This window comes from Anguilla anguilla, chromosome 11, assembly GCF_013347855.1.
Source record: "Anguilla anguilla isolate fAngAng1 chromosome 11, fAngAng1.pri, whole genome shotgun sequence".
Lineage (NCBI taxonomy): Eukaryota > Metazoa > Chordata > Actinopteri > Anguilliformes > Anguillidae > Anguilla > Anguilla anguilla.
Genome location: NC_049211.1, coordinates 12,528,757 through 12,548,843, shown reverse-complemented (window position 1 = coordinate 12,548,843; position 20,087 = coordinate 12,528,757). Strand labels below are relative to the sequence as shown.

General features: G+C 45.0%; 1 protein-coding gene across 7 annotated transcripts in view; it reads right to left on the bottom strand.

Moving 5' to 3' along the window:
* Positions 1 to 20,087, bottom strand: part of LOC118207483 (rho guanine nucleotide exchange factor 10-like protein) — a 95,436-nt gene that overhangs the window by 9,891 nt on the left and 65,458 nt on the right. For all 7 annotated transcript variants that reach the window (XM_035381110.1, XM_035381109.1, XM_035381112.1 and 4 more), the window contains 4 exons: positions 8,241 to 8,327; positions 3,882 to 4,096; positions 2,500 to 2,657; positions 142 to 284 (listed from right to left, as the gene is read on the bottom strand). In XM_035381110.1, the coding sequence (XP_035237001.1) occupies positions 142 to 284; positions 2,500 to 2,657; positions 3,882 to 4,096; positions 8,241 to 8,327 (603 nt within the window). The remainder of the gene's footprint in view (positions 1 to 141; positions 285 to 2,499; positions 2,658 to 3,881; positions 4,097 to 8,240; positions 8,328 to 20,087) is intronic.

The following is a 20,087-nucleotide window of genomic DNA, read 5'->3' as shown; positions in this document are numbered from 1 at the left end:
GGGGGTTGATGGGGGGGCAGCAGGACTGAGTTTGGAAAGCACTGTTCTCCTGTAGCAGAGACTTAGCTTCTCTTACCCCCACGTTGCCGCGGCGATCGGGTCGCAGAGCACGCTGCTTTTGGGTCCGGGCGGGGCGCTTACCTGCGTCAGGAGGCTGGAGCCTTCGATCACGGTGACCCGGTTGGCCCAGCTGGCCCAGACGCAGTCCTCCAGTGCCAGCAGCGTGCGGACGGGCTGAGAGCCCACCTCCACCCGCTGGCACGACGCGGGGTCCCAGAGCTCCGCTGCGAACAGAGCAAAGGCAAACACAGAAGTCGCTTCACAGCGCAGAGGCAGCTCGATGCATTCTTAGAAAGTGTATTTATTTTCCATTTTATTTCTGACTTTCCGCAATCCGTTTTTAAATCCTAAAACATTCAAGACGCAATTTAGAAGGGCGCCGCCGCCTGCTCTTCGAATTATTGACATGAAACTCCGACTGAAATCTCAAAACCCCTCAAAATAATATGCACTTGAATATGAACCCTCAGGAAACAAGTAGACAAAGGAAGAAAAAAACATCCTGTACCCGAGTGATTTATTAACACTTCCAAGGTACAGCACGTCCAAATCAAAATACATTCCCTGGGTTTTAATGAAAAAAGTTTTCTCAGGCAATTATTATAATAATAATTGTTTTGATTTTTTCAGAAGAAGTTTAACATATTTTGATTGTGTGTCAGAAAGTGACAGTTGACCCTTTTCTCTCATTTACAGGACACACACTGCGGCAGCCGTGTACGGTGTTGAGACGCATTGCACAAACTTTCTCCTGCACGGCATGCTAATGAATGAACATCAGAGAGCAAGGTGCTCTCAGCCCCCTTAATTAACATTTTGGAGTTGTTCACTTGCGCTGTTAATAGCATCACAACGCCCTGTGTGATTTACATGTGTGCATTTTATATTTCTGCAGCACCACCCACCATGTCCTGTACAAAAAAACTATTCTGTAGGAAGGGTGTGATGGGGGGGGGGGGGGATTTGGGTTTCTCGTCTGTAGTCTTAAATGTGTAATAAGAATTCTTTTAGACAATATCAGGAGCTGCTGCATTATACAGACACTAATATACAATATATTCATATGGGGTTTGATTCAGAAATATTTCACTGGCATTGTATTCCATCACTGTTAAAATTACTTGTTCTTTTTAAAAATGACTTTAGGTTTTTCTCTTCCTATAATTATTGTTCACATTAATTTCTTGTCAGTGGCGTAAGACTTATTCAAATAGATCGAGCTTTAGTTAATCTGAACATAAATCACCAGGAAGGAACACAAACTGGCTGAAAGAGCCTTGTTTCTTGATCGCCTTAATGTTTTGTTCCTTGATCTTTTTTCCCCATTTCATTTCTTTTTTCAATTACAAGAAAAATAAATATTTAATATGCAAGCCGAGCACGCACAACACAAAATCCGTTATGCGCCAGCAGAAATACACTTGCTGAGAAAGGGATTGCTTCATTGACACAGCAAGATAAGAGGTAATCTAGGTACAGTAATGAAACTATATTATTGTGCAGACTAACTGTATTGCAGGGAGGCTTCAGACACCTACATTACAGGCCCAGGCTATCCTTCATGCCTGACTGAACATAGCAGAGATATGAATTACAATGCCACTCTGCTTCTATCGCATTTTCAGTCTTTTAAGGGAAATATGAGATCTTTCAAATGCAAACCAATTTTATTAAACCGTAATTTCAATATTTTATATATAATATATCACAGAGCAGAAAGTCTAATGTCAGAACAGCATGGTAATGCGACAAGGAAATGTATAAACACTGCTTCTGATCGGACAAACTCACTTGCAGGATTTGGATTTATCACAGTGTAATACATTTGCATGAATAGATTTAGTTGATGTTCACCACCAGAGCAAATTACAGATTCAGGAATATAATAAGGCCAGACGAATAACAGCATAGATCACAGAAGAAGAACACAACTGAAAGACTGCATCACACTAGGATGCAATGTTACATTAAGCGTATTTATCGAAACAAGACCCATAATGAAGAAGACTATCTAAAACAAACCAGATATAAGAGAACGGTGACTGAACTGGCTGGCGTTCAATAAACTTCTAATGGTCCTGTGTGATATTCTGTCCTCGCTATTCGTTTGCCACAAAGCTAATGTATGGCTCAGTCTGGAGCAAGGAAAAATGTATCCATATATACAGTGCATACAGCATAAGACAAAGTTTAAATTAAAATTTGCCCTTCAGGGAAATTGTGTTTGCAAGACGGCGCACTTACACATCCTATAATAGCTTAATACTGCTTCTGATTTGAATTTGAGTTAAGATCAGACGGTTGCATGATGGAACTTCAGAGTTCAGAGATAAAGGCTTGGAATGACGGCAGTGCATACACCCTGCCCCTTAAGGAACTGGGCCACAGTAATTACTGCTGTCCGGATCCAGTGGCTGAAGAGCGTGACTGGCGCCTCACCTCCATCCTTACGGCAGTACACCAGCACTGCTCCATCGCTCAGCCCGGCGAAGAGGAAGTTGGCGGAATGTTTCAGACACAGGACGGGGCACCCCGCGGGGTTCCGGAAGGTCAGCAAGCACTGGGCGGCAGTGTCCACACTGCCGTAAACAAGGATGCTGGGAAAGAGGAGCACGAGCGAGAGATGTGGGGGCGCCTTTCAAATATGAACTCACACGTCTGGATACAAACTGCACACAAAGTGACAAAAAGGGTTTCCTTCCATCAAAGCGAAGCCTAACTTGCGTCTCAAAACGTTCCTTAAGGGATGTTCTTTCTGTATTCAACCATATCAGTCCACTCAATTGTTCCTTGTTTGCTTGAGCCCCTTTTCCTGTTTTATAGCACCTGATGCCGTACGTTTAGAGGAAGCAGAGAATGTGAATTGCAAATCGTAAAGAGTAGGATGCATATTCCATCTCTCTGTGAATTTAAAAGAACCAAGAGAACCACGGCACAACTTTCCCTTCATAGCAGGGCGAAGGAATCTGAAAAATTGGAATGCAAACCAAGGTAAAGTGGATTTGATCTATCAAGGCCGACAGGATGAAATATTAACTTTGATTACGTTTCACTCAGATTTGCAGAGTCACATTCTCTTTGCCCGAGGGCCTTCGGGGGCTGGCTGTGAATTGGAAATGTATTTCATGTGAGCTGAGCTGAGGAAACTCAAAGCCATTCCTCTTATGCCTTTCATCCAAATTTCCACCACATTTGCGGTTTCCTAATGCAGACATTATTGACGAAAATTGACAAAAAAATATGCAAGCTGTTTATCTTATATCCTGTCCAAAAAGGTCACATGCACTGATTCGTTTCACTCAATGCACTGTGGTTAAACTGTAGGGAGGTGGGAATTATATAGGTGCGTTATTGCTATTATTGGATTATAGGCCTGATTCGAGTTGTTAGGTGGTACAGGGCAACCATGTGAATGAGGGCACTTCCCCTTTAAGAGTAAATGTGGGCTTTAGAGCAGAAGAGCTAAACGTCTGTAGCTGATGCACCGGGAATATGGACATTTTGGGCTGGATACCAAGACATTCTGTACCAGACTCAAGTCCCGTGAGTTTACACAACAATGCACAAAGCGGGCCAGAACTACTTCTGTTAGCCTCTTGTTTTAGATAATGAGACATTTGTTACTGCTTTTGGTTTGACCTTTTACTCTTGTGTTCACTTGTACAATAACCATATCAAAGCAATTTCGCGACAAACATGCAGCGTGCAGCTCTGTGTAACAAATCCAAAATGGACTTTACGACTCCAGCAACTAGTGAGGCAACTAATAGAGCATTTGGCCACAGCTCAATTTTAATGTTATATATCTCTTTCCGTCTCACCTGCCATCCTTTAGCCCTACACAGATGGTGTTGCCCACCCGTGCTAGACTATCTCTCCACCCGCCCTCGGCCTCTTCTGGTGGGCTGGGCTCAGACACGTACTCGAGACACAGCACAGGCGCCCCAACCTGGAAGGATTTAACAGGGCGGGGGGTGGGTCTGTTCAGGGAGAAGATGTCCACCTGCCCTTGCGTGGAATCTCCCCCGCTGGCCACCTGTGCGGACAAGGGACAAAGGTCAAAGGTCATGGTTAACACAGGAACATTCAATCTGCTACGCTGGCCTTCCTGGAAATCACCACAGGCAAGCCTGCTGTTTGCTCATTTAACATTCACAGCCTGCTGTTTGTAGATTTGTCTCAATTTACTTTGTCAACTCATTTACTTACACTACATGGCCAAAAGTATGTGGACACCTGACATCCAACATCCACATCCAAAATTATGGGCATTAATATGGATTTGGTCCACCCTTTGCTGTTATAACAACCTCCACTCTTCTGGGAAGGCTTCATATTAAATGTTGGAGCATTGCTGCAGGGATTTGCATCCATTCAGCCAGAAGAGCATCAGTGAGGTCGACCACTGAAATCCATTTCTATATGGACCTCGCTGTGTGCCTAAGGATATTGACATGCTGAAAGAAGAAAATGGCCTTCCCCAAACTGTTGCCACCATGTTGGAAGCACCGAATGGTCTAGAATGTCATTGCATTAAGATTTACCTTCACTGGAAGTAAGGGGCCTAGCCCAAACCATAAAAAACAGCCCCAAACCAAGGGATGTCCAGATATTTTCGGTCATATAGTGTATCACTTAGACTGTTAAGCCTGTCAAACATTTACATTTTTAAGTAGTAATAGTAATAATAAATAATAAAGTCTCCCTATTGAATACCAAACTTTAAAATATCTCTAAAATTAAGAGATGACGAGTCTTAGGTTTCAAAGTACCATTTCTAACTTCAAACAGATTTGCATATGCTCAATCGTTTTCATCGGGGAAGTGAAAATAAAAAAAAGACATTCTAAAGGCTTGCTGTTATTTCATTTTCTGTTTATTTTTAAAGTTATGATTAAGATACGATTTATGTAATACTGAGTCATTGAGAAATGAGTCAAGCCAAACTGCTGAAGAATCAGCTTCAGATTTTCCCACCGTGCACTGCAATCTATAAAATAATTTGGGATCATTCACCAGATTGGGAACATTAATGAGTGCTTTTCAAACTAAGAATAAGTTTGCATTGGCTTAAATTACATAAAATAGGGAATCCAACACAATCTGCAACAAAACAATTAATCTCCATTTAAGGTTTTACAGAGCCACATAACAGGGTCCAGCTCATGAGATCAGATGATGAAGAAACAATTAAGTAAAGCTAACTTAGGCTTGACTCCACTGGTACAGTCCCTAATGCTTGCACTGTTCATCCTGAACAGGCTGGACCCTGACACAGTGCAGTCATTTTACAGTACACTGTACACCAGAGCAAAAGCAAAACAAAAATGAAAAAGCTCTGTCATTAACACATTTGCAAAGACACAGTCAATATTTGTCCCTAACCCCACAGGACATATTTGGGAGATTAATCTTAACCCTCAATACAAGCTTCTCCTCACATTTCCTTACACTGAAGAGATTTCCTTTCTTTCTGAAGAGATTTATTTTATTTTATTTTATTTTATTTTACCTCACTTTACCTCTTCCCTAATTTTTTTTGTTTTCCTGTAAAACATCTTGTGCCAGCATCTCTATAAACAGTTTTATACAAATAAAATTGATTTGAAATAAACCTTTACTCCAAATTTAATGCAACGTCTTTTTGTTCATTTTTTTTTATATATTGGCTCTGCTTGCCAAAACATTTTTTCTTTAGATGAAAAAGTACAAACTGTAGTTCTGAAGAATAAATGATGGAATTTGAATCATTAACCATTTATACCACTGGACATTCGCTGAACTTTAGGTTAAATGTTGTGCTGCAGGTCTCTACCCAGGACTCCAGAACTGGTAACCCATACTGGACATCACATTACCCACCCCGAGGCAACTCTAAGCAGCATAACTAGCACAAAAAATCACAACCTTTTTTTGTTTTTTGTAAGGTTATACAAGGTCTTTGTGTTCAGCAATACAGTAGCTATGTTTTAATGGCTTTTTCAACCACCCCCAAATCACAGCCTTCTAGCTACATTGTAAATTGGTCCAAAGCACAATCTGAAATGTGTTTTTGACCCGAAACACCACTTTAGCAATTTCAGCAACCTAAAAAAATCTTGTTAAACAATATTTGGTGAGGAGGGAGAGGCCAAGTACTCTCATGAATTTAATAATCATCTTCAACTTGTTTTTGGTTGTTTTGAACAATTAACAATCACGCAACGTCAAATAAATTAGCATCCTAATTTAGTGATTCTTGATTTTAGCTGATTTGCTTTTAATTGATTGCACCTAATCTGGTTGCCCTGTCTGTGTTCCCAACAAGTGAAATCATCTTAACTGTTATTTATTTTCCAATTTCCTCTCTTAGTTATGAAATTATTCCATACTATTCCATCTTATTGTGATTTAAAAAAAAAACTTTAATGTGAAACACACGGAACTAATATAATTAGAAATACATTTACAAAAACATGAACCAGCTGACTATGGGTATTCCTGACAAGAACAGATATGATTGTTAATCACAAAAAACAGGTAAAAATTTATCCATTTAAAAAGTACACTATTCACCCTCCCCCATTTGGAGTTCCTCAGCAGCCATGGCAACTAGCCACAACGGCAACTAGCTTTCCAATGTGTTCCATCAGCCTTCCAGTGTATCCACTGTGGGACACAAACACAAGGCGAGAACAGAGGGAATGGGCTAATCTCACTGCTCATATCCATAAAAATATCAAGAGCTCCAACAGGCTCAATTCAGCCCCTCCACAGACACTCTCACACACACACACACACACACACACACACGTTCATGCACACGGGCACGCACGCACACACACACACACACGTTCATGCACACAGGCACGCGCACACACACACACACATGTTCATGCACACGGGCACGCACACACACACACACACACACACACACACACACTCTCTCTGACCAATTCTTCCACAGCCTCAGCACAATTGCAATATCCAGACAAACCCCAATGGGCAGGGCAACACAATGATAACTCATTTAAAGAAACCAGGGATAGCTCCGTGCTCGTTTTTCACCAGAGACACAGACATGGTTTCTTTTTCTTTTTTGTTTTGTTTTTTTTTTCTCCCCAGCATCTTCCCCATGAGTAAATAACAGTGTCTCTGTGTTTGAGTATAGGGGAAATCACCAATCAGGACAATGTGTGGGTTGGCTCTTAGACATCCCAAGCACATTATTCTCAGAGACCTGTTGACGCAGGTTATTTTCTTCTTGTGCATTCACATGCATCATGTAAAGAGCTGGTTTCTGATGAACAGGAAAGCGCGATTCTGACGGACCAGCTGCGAGGGACCCCCAGGAGAAACAGGAACTCAGAGGAGACGCGCAAGCGGAGTAGTAAACTGCATTGATTCAAAAATATTTTTCGGGCATAATTAGCTGGATAAATTCAACCTCGTTTTTCCCGGTGAGGAGCCGGGGCTATAAACAGACACGGATGGGTTCACACGAGCATCTCTGTACACATCACAAGCAATCGCAGAGCCTTTATTGGACACTCACCTATCTAGTCTATCAGCAGCAGAACTAATGCGTGTGCACAGCATGTAAAACTGAAACTGAACACTATTTTATAAACAACGATAGCGTGGGGGGAATGTTTGAGAAGGCAGGGTAGGGATATATTCCTGATATATATATTCCTTGTGGGGGGGGGGGGGGGGGGGACTTTTCACAGTAGTAAGACTTACTGTTTGGTTTAAGGTAGGCAGGGTTGAAGAATATACTGTTTGTATATTTCCGTGTGTGCATGTAAAGGAACTTAAACCAGATTTGTCAACCTGATATTCATTTAGAGGATTATGTCATGAATTAATTCTGCAGGTAAGAAGAATGGAGAAAAAAAGGTACATGCCTATAAGGACAGCAGGACTTCAACAGACTTTGCTTCCTCCTTTTGTAAATTGATCAGAATTTCTGGTGAAGTCCAGAGAATGGCACGCCTTCTTCTGCCAGAGCAATTTTCTCCACTCATCAGAAAAACCTCTCCGTAGAGCTATTTCTCTCCACCCCATGGTACATCATGCATTATAAAAGTCCATCCGCACAATGCCAGTAGGCTGTGTCAGGGAGGGCAATGAATTCCGCTCATCCCAGAATCCTTTGCGCGGGAGATCTGTCGCGTGGCCGGGAAACATACTGAACTTACCCACAGGTAGCCCTGGGGCAGGGAGGTGCTGGCAGCCGAAAAGCCAAGAAGAGCGCACTGGACCGGGTTGTGAAGAGCTGCTTCCAGCTAAACAAGGCAAAACAAAACATTCAATTAACCACTGGTACAGTCTCCCTGGAAGCATTTTCTATGGTAATGCATCTGTTGCATATGTTATAACACTGGCTTGCTGATTCTCTTTGAGATAGAGGGCCAGGTACAGTGCTGTTATCTCTGTGATATATCTATCAGCCCCTGGGCACAGTGCAGATGTAATGTCACATTCTTTACATAAATCATTGAAGGTTAGTGACAAAACAGAAAGTAGGACTAGTTAAGCCTTATTATATAAGCAAATTGACTGAAAATATTATCCGTTGTAAAAAAAATAAATAACTTGAAGTAAATAAAAAGCTTTTACTTTTAGAATTTTACTTTCTAACATAAAAACTGCCTAGATCATGTATTATCATGCATAACCTCACAATTATACCCTGATTAATACTGACCACAACATCACAAGACACGCCATCACAAACTGTCACAAAACGCTGTGTTTCATTTTGACAGCCTGTATCGGCACCATCTTGTCAGAGATTATTTGCCAAAAACACAAGATGATCTACTTGGTTAGAGGTGAGTGCCACACATTTTTTTTTTTTTTTTAGGAAAAAACACGCTTTGACCACGCACTTGAAAAGAAGTGCCAGGAATGCTCAGGTATTTGTGCACTAGCGATGCAACGAGAGAACCCCCTATGTGGCTTTCCACCACACAAGAGGATTCTGGTCTGCTGGTAGTTCTTTTCCCTGCATGCTCAAGCTGCAGAACCTTGATCAGCTATGGTAATTTTTTTTTTTTAATTCAACCCCTGATTGGATCTGCACCAGTGAACAAAATAAGAGGTTTTTCAGAAACAAGAGGAAACTATTTGAACACAAAACACTTTACCTTTCCGGTGTGTACATATGTTTTTTTTTTTTTTTTTTGAACAATTAAAACAATTCACATTTCCCCCCCCAATTCCAGGTAAATCTGACAGCCCTAACCAATCAGATCACTCCCTTTGAGACATTCCTGTGACATCTGGGTCACCAAGCTCGCAGTCATGCAGGTAAAATAATTGGCTCAGTCAAGGACCAAATCACAAGAGGATTAGTCTTACCCTTTCTCGCAACAGCAGGGTTTTACCATGAGAAAATGATGCTTTCATGGACTTGCTATTATGTATATTGAATATGTACCCCCCACCCCCCCCACCCCCCCCCCCCCCCCCACTGAGTCTGACACCAATTTTCTTAAATCAATATTACAGCAAATGTATGATATTGTGCTTCTGACAGCATTCCTTTTGTTATGTTTCATTTGCCGGGGCCTGGTTCAATGCCTTATGTAACACATAAGTGTTCAAAGGCGCAGTGTTAGTGCTAAAAATTCATGGCCCTTGCCTCTGTCTTCCTACTCAACGATGCCGAACTCACATTTCACCTGGAAATTGTTTGCAGCTAGCCTGGGATCAGAATAATATTGGCAGCAATCCGCCTCTGCAGCTATGCAGTCTGATACTGGTCCGTTCACTCGATCTGACCATTACACAATTAATGAAGTGGGCAGGCTTCGCATTGATTTGATTACACTTTTACATCTGTAACCAGCCATTTTTTTTTATTTTCAGCTTGAGATTGTTTGCATTTCCTCATTCTGGTCCAAGGTAAAGGTAAAGCTAAAAGCAAAGAGACTGTGACTAATGTTCAGTGGGAAAAACCAGAGGGCTTTTTATATATGCTGTATAACAGAGACATTATTTTGACAATCCCCGTTAAATACTGTAAGTTACCATGGTGACTTCTGAGAGAAGGATATAGCTAAATTCCTTTATTAAATACGACAACCAGAATGAGACCATTAATAGCCAATTGGTAATTAAAATTTTATATGTATAGATTTTGACATTGCATTACAAAATGTTTGACACAAATGAGAACACGCAGGCACTTTTTAAAGTATTCATTTGAACACAGGCCTATAGTATAAACAATGAACATGCTAACCCGTTAATGAATACTTAAACAACACAGCTCTCTGGACAGCTAAATCTATCCAATATGTTGCAACTATCTGTCTTACATTCACTCACATGACACAATGTGCGCGCGCGTGCGTGTGTGTGTGTGCGTGCATGTTTGCAAGCATGTGTTTTGTACCACCTAAGATTTTACCAATGTTCCCAGAATTAGAACAGTAGTCGCTTCAAAACAACTTATAATGTTGATATTTTCAGTGGGAGCTATGACATGAGTTTAACAGAGCTGTTCCTGTGATGAACAGGCTTGAAGTTATGCAGAGCTTGTTACCCATGATACTCAGGGACAATCACTGCCTTTGGGAACCCGTGTCAGAGGAAGCAGCTTGAACGTTGAATGAATGAATCACAAGTGTCTGTGAACTCCCTGTTAAAGCACAGCTCATTCAGGCAGGAGCTGCATTCGCAAGACAGAGTACCACAAGTGGGCTATAAATGTAAAAGTAGAAACAAACCTTTCCCCCCTCCACCTACAGACCACAAATACACCTGACCCCTCTACTAGGCATTCCCTCCAGATAGAACTGTGCCGGTGCATAAAGAGACAACTTTATAGCTGCCATGCCCGCGCCAGCACCTGGAAATGGAATGTGTGAGAAGAGAATTGCCACCAACCATCACCCGCCCACCCCTAAGAAACAACAAAGCTCTCAAGGGAGATAAAGAGAGATAAGGAACAGCGAGGACTGTGGGAAACTCGGAGGCTTTAGTAAATGAGTGGAACTAAAGGAGCTTACCCTCTGATACTCAGATCGCAGCGGGACCCCAAAAGGGGAGGCGCAATATGAAAAAGGAGAAATTGGGGAGCTTGGGAGGTAATAAACACAGAGGAGGGGTGACAGACTGAGGCCTTCACCTGCAGACAGGTGAACGGGACCCCTGCTTTCTTAGTCACGGTAAAAAAAGTGAGTGTCCAGCCCGTTTCCACAACCTGGGGTGGCAAGACGATGTTTTTGAGGGGTGGGTGTGGGGGGGGGGGGGGGGGGGGGGAAGCATGTTGTTTGGCAGGCGGACAACTGCACACGGACAACTGCTTGGCGCTAGCGGCGGCGGAGTGTCTTTTAATGTTGCCCCTGCCCAAAGCGAGCATCAATCACAGATAATTTATTACTTTGGTCACCCAGTGCCTCCCAGCCTGCTGCGATGAATGCGTAAACACAAACACCAGCGAAAATAATAGCAGCCAGATCATTATACCAGCCCATCTGTCCAGCAAGAGAGTTTTGTTCCACCCCCTCCCCCCTACTCCCAGTCCCCATTCTTTTATTTTTTTTTATTCCTAATTCACAAAGCAAATACCTTTATATCCTTATCCTTCCTTCTTCTCTTGAAGGATAGGTTTTCTTTTTTCCTTCTCCAAATCTTCTTGCTCTCACTTGTTCAACATCGTCTCGCTCTCTCTCCTTCTCCTGCTCCCGCTCTCTCTCCCTCCCTCTTCCACGCTCTCTCTCCCACTCTCAAATTCACCCCATTACAGCAAAAAAATACATATTCTGTAATTTCGTAATGAAACGACTGCCGTCGTTCGATGCATACAGAGGCCCTGCAGGCTTAAAGGGAACCTCGTTCCTGAGTTCACCGGTTTTGGCGGTTTTGGCGGTTTTAATGAATCGCTGGGAGACCCCTGCTCTCTCCGCTCACTGCACAATCTGTTTGCACAGGTGCTTGCGGCCCTATTCCATTACAGCTCCCCTGGGGAGTATGCAGCACTAACACGATCTCCTCAACACTGCAGGCCAAAACGGGGGCTCAAGGGTTCATTTACTTTACTTCACTGGCATTTAGCAGATGCTCTTTATCCAGAGTGACTTACTACTTAAACACAAGTTACAAAGATGTGGGGAGGGGGGGGGGGGGGAGGGGTGTATAGTCCCAAGAGAAACACCAAGGGCATGGATTGCTGACTCAAATTATACCCTGTCAACCACCATATTGAGCATTAATCCAAGTTATAAAACAAGAACAAAACTACCTGAGCATTTAACAACATTAATGAACCACAGCAAAGAACCACAGACAAAAGAAGGCATAGGAAGAAGTGGTGGAGAGGGGCAGGACTTCGACTTATAATTAAATTACAGTTGCACCCTTGCCCCAACAGGCTTTTCAGTCGGTCCTTAATTGCATATCTCAGCATTATGGCAAGTTGGTTTTTTCCTGACCATGTGACCTAGTGGCATTTAACCTGTTATCAGTCCTTATCCTGAAGGTGTCTCTATAGGTGCTAAGCAGCGTTGCAGCATCATGCCATACCAAAGAAAATGCTGTTTTCCAAGCAGACTCAAGGCTATCCAACGGGAGTCAGTCATCATCAAGGCCAGTGCACACTCATTCACTTCCAGACAAGAGGAAAGAAACAAGGAGAAGAGAGTGTGGGAGGAGAGGTGAACATGCAGGCGATTAAATTACAGTGAGATTTGTAGAGGCTGAGAAAAACCATTCCCACAGCTACTGGACCTCCTGGCCTGGTATGGTGTCTTCCACTCAGAATAATTCCTGGTGAATATTAGCTTCCATAGACCATACTGGTGCATTCTGTGATATATTTTCCTATGACCATGGCCTGCACAGTGCCACAGTATTACGAACGCACATGCATAACACCCACAGCAAGCTCTGTGCACTAAACGGCCATTGTTACATTAATTCCATGAGGCTGCTATTATGACTACTCTCGTAATCATACGCAGTGTATCACTTAGCGCCACTGCCGCAGTGCGCTACGGCTGTAATCGCCACGGGTCCCGAACCTTATTGCATGTGATGATTTAAAGCGGTAAATCAAGTTAGTCTGAGATAAGAACTACATAATAATCGTACGTAGGACAGGGCTGCGAGTTCTTCCCTCAACACACAAGAACGTTTTATCCGTAACCAAGTAATGTTGTAAGGCGATCGACCCTCGTGTAGGCAGTGTTTACGCCTCGGGCCGAATTTATGCGCAGCGACTGTGAAATGCGCATTAGGCCACGTCGCGATCGGAGCCGATCTCGCAATAGGAGCTAAAGTTGCACGACTCAACAATGCTGCCATCGTGTTCCCGCGGTTTAAATGTGCTGACAGTCATCCCCGCAAGCTGTTTTAACACCGTCTCTGTGAATCCGACCATCCTACTGCAATTACACCCATTCGTTTTATTAGTATTATGTATTGCTATTTTTTGGTTATGAAGTCCCTTTTTTTCCTGGGATAACACCTTACATTGGACGCAAAGGCAGGACAGATACTGTGGCAGCATTGCACACAGCGTAATTAAATAAACAGCGGCTCCCTGCTGTCTCTCTGATCACTGGGGCTTTTAATAGCGCTGTTTTCAGCCATCAAAGCGCCGCCTGGCTTTGAAGCCGCAGTAGCCAATGGCGAGAGCGCGGAGATTGGTGAAATCCGTTACATTCGTTCACTAAAGACTGACGCAGCCACTTCATTAGCATGGCCCACAGTTATAATATGTGAAGACGCCGCACCGTGCGATAACAGACAGATGGTGGGACACGGTGGCGGAAGCACCGCACCACTTTAGTCCAATCAGAGCAAAGTTCCACAGAATGGTTCTGAAGGCCCCCCTTTGAAGGAGGGGGTGGTGTGTAAAACCACACCCACCTTATTTTTATTTATTTATTGCATTTAATTTACGCATGAAAAAGTACTCCCAGGGCCAGTCCAGTGATTCCCGTGAGCTTCTTTCAGGGGGGTGAAGAGCAGGTGAGAGAAGTTTTTTTTCAGCTTGGGGAGTAGGAGAGGAGATGGGGGTGGGGATCAGAGGGGAAAACGCAGAGGTGCCCAGGTAGACGGGGGTTCTGAACAGAGATGCTCTGAGCAGCTGTGTGCTTAGCATTGGAAGGCGGTCCTGGATTAGCAGGAGACAACAGCCTGGATTAGTTCATGAATGCGGGAGGGAGAGGGCGTAAATGGCATCGCTACGGACCGACCGAAATGACATTTGAGACCGAAAGGGCAGCGATTTTTGTTCCCCTTTCACAAGCGCGGTACAGCAAAACATATAAATGAAAATGTGGCTGGATTTTTTGTTTCCTGTTATTTGTTGTGTATAGTTTGTTGTCTTTTGCATGTTTCAGGCAATCATTTTCTACTGCCCGAAATATTGTTTATTCAGTTTTTATTTTTATTATCATTCTCCAATGTCATAAATCCCCTGAAGAGTATCTACTGTAATGCACTGTGGGATAAACTGATAATTCCCCGTTAAGACAGATAACGGTTGGTTGATTGGTCCAGCAGTGTTGATGTTCTTGTAAAAAAAAAAAACAAAAAAAAAATTCTTGCTCTCTAAAAATAAGTGAGTGAAAGCTGGCACAAGGTTGCTGAATTTATGAGCCAGGAGAGGGCTCTTCATTGAAATTCTGTAAGCAGATGAAGAGGGATGAAAGAACAAATCCAGTGCTAATCACAATGTACAACGTACAGCTTCAGATGAATCATATTTTCACTTATTTTGCCACATTGTTAAGTGAGATTTAGGACAGAATACTGTATGCTACTCCATGCAGATGAAATGTGACACACAAAATGCTTTTAAATGGCTGATTAGCTCGCAGACATCTTTCTATTATTATTATTATTATTATTATTATTATTATTAATCTCAAACTGGCTTCACTGTAACTGTAATTTAGGTAAAGTAAAGGAGGACAGGTCAGGGCAACATAAGCAATGCATGGCTCTCACATGAATAATAATATATTTAGCAGACATTTCAGGGATGAATTATATTTGCAAACATTATGAAATTATAAAGCAGGCATCTGCCAAGGGGTACACACTGGCCATTACTATATGGTAATTCTTGCATATTTACCAAAAGAAATACAAATATACAGAAAATAAGAGTCACGTTGGATGTCCAAATCAAATCTGCCCACAAGAAATATGTATTGCAAATGACAGCAATCTTCTAGTTTGTTTTTCTTGTTGGTAACCATGGAGACAAATGATGAGATGAATGAGTGACTGGAAGCACAGCGATGTCGCCCGAATGGAAGCTGGAGCCGTGGGGGTAAGTCAATGGCAGTAATCAGAAAGTATGCAGGCTCTGTGTGGTACAGGACCAGTCTCAGCCGCAATGCTACTGCAGGCATACACACTGGTTATCAAGCAGTTTACACAACCTCCCCACACACACGCCACCCCCCCTCCCCTTCCCTCCTCTTCCATCTCATTGGAGGGTGGCAGAATTAAGTGAGAGAGTCATTTCACATCTCTACATTTGCAGTGTGCAGTTTTTCTCCCAAAACCCCACGCATGCAGGCTCCCTGACTCATCCATCCCCACCCCTCCGCCCCCCCCCCCCCCCCCCCCCCCGCCCCCAAGTGCAATGCAAATTACATCAACCGCGCGGGTGTCCAAGTGTCCCGACAGCACACGCCCCTCTCCCTCGCAGCCTTGTGACTCAAACCTTCCCCATGACGAGACGGGTGGCGGGTGCGAACCGGGGCCGGGTCGACCGGCGCATCACGCTCAGGGACAGCGACGCAGCCGCGGATACGGAGCTACGCGCGCGGCTATGCGCTCGCCGTCAGACGCAGCGGACAGGCGGAAGGTCCGCCCGCTCGCTCGCAGGCGCGAGAACGAAAAGACAAAATTCCCCCACATCCTGCAACAAAAACACGTGCCCTGCCCGCAGACATCTTTCCACAGCAGAGCCTGCGCCCATTTCAGCCCTCAGCTCTGCCCAGGACATTCCGGCATCGAGCCTGCAGATAATGTGGCTCACGGCCCTGCCTTCCCATCAATAATCACTGGACTCCTTCTTTGGACAAGGAATAATAACGCCGCGTCGGGCTTTTATCCTGTAAAGACGGTCTCTGGCGGAGGCTGGCCGTAGTCCACCTTGTTTATGAAAGCAGACAAACGAGCGACAGCGTAATTAAGAGCGGGGAACAAAAGGACGGGAGCGCGGCGGCGACAGGGAGCGAGGAGCCCGATATCAGGCCAGGCGCGGATGTTCTTTTTTTAAAAATTGATACGGTCGTCTCTCCGTGGCTGGGCCTGGGCGGGCGGCCCAATGCAGGACGGCTAGAATTCCACTAAAGCTTCCAGCCGCAGATACGTTTATGCAGCAGCGGCAGCAGCCTACAGCGATAGATACGTGCGAGCAGGACATATAGTAGTAGAACCGCGGGGTAGAAGAGGTCATTCTCCCGTGTCTCGAGCTCTTCGCCGGACGCTTTTTATCGCCGCTGCACACTTGCCCTGTCGTGACGACCGCGAGAACAAGGTGAAGACGACTTCCAGTAATTAGCACGTAACTGTCAGGGGGGACAGATCAGCCCCAACAGATGACCAAGCCGCAGGAAAGGCAGGGGCAACCGTTGCGACGACGACAGCCGCACCGTCCGAACACAAAGGACACACTGCCCTCTACTGACTGGAAGAGTGAATGGCTGAAGAAGGAGACCTGAAGATGGAAGCCCCTTGAGGCGATGCTTCAGTGGGTGTGTCATGGCTCAGCATCATCACAATTAGAAGCTGAACTCATCAGCAACGTGCAAAGTTTTTTTTTGATTCTCCGTTTTCCACCGACTAACACTAAGACTATTCGACGCTATCTGGAAGCTCTTTGCTATTTGCCAGTTCCTCCAGCTTGTTCCAGTGCTCGCCAGCAATGTAAAGTGAGGTCGCAGTAAAAATGAAATAGGAAAACGGGCTTGAAACTCGGTGGTTTCAGGTTCAGCTCCCTTGGGGGGCCCTGGCATTTTACACTCCAGTAAGGTCCTTAACCTGGATCGCTTTAGTAATATTTAATATCCAGCAGAATAAATGCATAAGACAGAGAAAAACCACGTCCCCTGGATGTGGATATCTACCAAGCAAATAAAATCTTAATTTAAAAAAAAATTTAGATTATTCAATTAATATTGGAAAAAAGGGATTTTTTCAGATAATAACATATTGACCACAATGGAAAATTGCAAAGGCAATTTCATAGTGTCCACATTATCCTTTAATGCTGCGTATACCTTAATCCTATTATGCCACGGCAAATCAACACTCACCTCTAGAGCCATCGGCAGGTTTTTTAAAATAAAATGAAACAATAAAACCCTATCCTTTTATGTCTGGAGGACAGATGAAAATCTATGAGAATTATAGGGATATGTGCGGAATGCCTCGTTGCCAAGGCGTCCCCCTCTCTCTGAGATAAGGGGATGCAGCGGAACTTCCCCCGCTGTTTTAGTGACCATGATGACATCACGATAGGCCCCTTTTCTGCTGCTGCCACACTTTTTACGCCAGAAATCCAGGCCGTGTCTCAGAGACGGGCCACTTCGATACTCGGCCACCGGACTGTGGAGCGCATCGACAAAACTCCCAAGAACAGGGTCTCCGTGGCGTTTGTGGAGTCTGTGTGTCCGTGTGTCTGTCTGACTGACTGAAACGGGGGTTCCAGTGGTCTCTGATCCCCTCCGACAGACGCCCCAAACCTCACGCCGCGCCCCGTCCTTCCAGGAGAGAGACGCGCGCGGCGGCTCCTCCTCCATCAGACCGCATTACGCCGCTCCGACGCGCCCGAAATACTCCTCCTCGGCTGAGGCGCGCGTGTTTTTACGACCCCCCCGGGAGGAAGCGGGGAGGTGTGCTGACTTGAAGGAAAATCTACACCGCCCCGCGCGCGGAGAGCCTGCCGCAGCGTTCCGCTCCACGGAGCAGCGAGAACATCTGTCGGCTTCATCGGGGCTCCGAATACCTGCGTCGCCAGCGGACGGGGCTTCCATTGCTGCAGGTACGGGCGCATAAATTACACGGAGTCACGGTCGATTGCCGCTGCGAACAAAAGAGAACGCGTGGGCTGGATACTTATGAGGCGGTACGAGTTTGCCCGAACCCTAATTTGGGTGAAGCCGGAATGCTGGCTTATTTTTTGGGAGTTTACCGTTAGTCCTCAAACCTCAGAAGTAATCAGAGGGGTTGGGTCCGGGAGAGAGCTTTCACATTCAAGAGTTCCATGTGCCACGCTGCACATGGGGAGACCATGTGATGCAGTCTGCAGGGCAGCCGATTCTCAACCCGTATGCGAATCCCCCCCGCGTGACCGGGGGGTTCAGTTCTCTACCTTCACACTTTCTGCACCGTGATCCCGTCTCTTACCCCTAACAGTCTCTGCTTTCTTTCTGTCTGAATGAAATTAAACAAGATAAACAGCGAGGGCGGAGTCCTTTCCCGCACTCCTTTTTTAAAAAAATTAATAAATTCCCTTCGCCCCTGAGATACTTTGGACCTCCCGGAGAAACTCAGTTACAGCCTTGAAAGCGAGTTTGTAAGGTAATTAGTGAAGGAGGGATAGACTGGGCCATAAGTAATAAAGATTTCTTTAATCGATCCTCTCTTAGCTCCCAAGGTCCTCCCAGAGCCTCGGAAAGGCCGCGGCTGTAAGAACTGACCAAGCGAAGCCAGGATAATGGGCTCAAATAGGACAGGGGGGGAAAGATGGGTGTTTTCCAAAAGCGAATGCGGGCACGCTCGTCCCCCCGCTGTTTGTTTGCGTTTGTTTCTGCATCGCAGGGAAGGAAACGCACCCGCCCGGGGGGGGATGAGCGTAGCGGGATAGCGTTTGTAGCCAAGCTTCTCGCGCCTGCGAAACAAACCTGCCCCTTTTCTTTTTCCCTCCTTCCCTCCCTTTCTTCCTGTCAGGCGCCTAAGGAGACATCAGCATTCGTTGGCGGTGTCTCTTTCAGGACGTCTCCCCAACTGCTCACACTTGAGCCAGGCCCCTCTCTGAGTTGGCCACGCCGTAGCGCTCTGGTTAATTCCACACTGGTCCAGTAACTTAATCATCTCGCTGGAAAGCGATCGTGCCGATCCACGGACCGCGGCTGCCAAAGCCTTTGAGCGGCTAAGATATTTGCTTAATCCCAAGATTGGTTGTGAAGCCGGTTTGCTTCTGCTGCTTGTTCCAGTCCAGGGTACCATGGATACACTATTTCCCATTTCTTATCGGCTTCTCCATACGAGGCCTGGTACGGGCGTTCCCTCTGGACGGGCCTTCCTGCCAACTCCCCGTCTGACCCCCCCCTGCCAATCACGCCGAGGTCCACTGCCCCACCCGATCACATGGAACTGCGCTGCCCTCTGCTGGTACCTTTCGTTGCTGGTACCATTTCCCACACATGCTTCCAGGTTCCTCTTGAAAATGAAATGACAATGTCAATGGGGCTCTCTCATAGAAAAACAAGGGATAAATAAATGAATAAATATATTTATTCAAGTCCAGCCCACATGCATCCAGAAAATTTAGGACTGCTGAGATGTGCCTGAAATCCATGATGCAAACCTACTTTCAAACCTTCATCTTTCCATTTTGCCTGGAAGCATAACTGACATGGCGAGTCTTTGTAAAAAACACAGCCTATATTTTACTTTATTTGCACTGATGCATTGTGCCACATTACCATTGTTTATATGCTGTGCTCTCCCCAGATGGAACACACTCTCTTGCCGCACCAGATTTACCCAGAAGCCCTTTCTTTACAAGTGAGGAGGGTGGGGCTTGACTCTTTCCTGTGCCACTGCAAAGAAAGATCCCTTCCCCTTCCAAGTCTCTCCTTTCAATCAACCAGGACACTAGGTAAGAGAATTCTCAAGGGGCCGCACAGACAGGAGCAGACGAGAGTGCGGCATGACCCCCCATAAAACTGCAAGCCTAGCCATGCACTGGTGTACGGCTGCATACTGATGCACAGGCCCACTGACCTTGGAGTAGGAAGCAACCTTAACGACCATTCCAGGATTTAAATTATACATGTTTC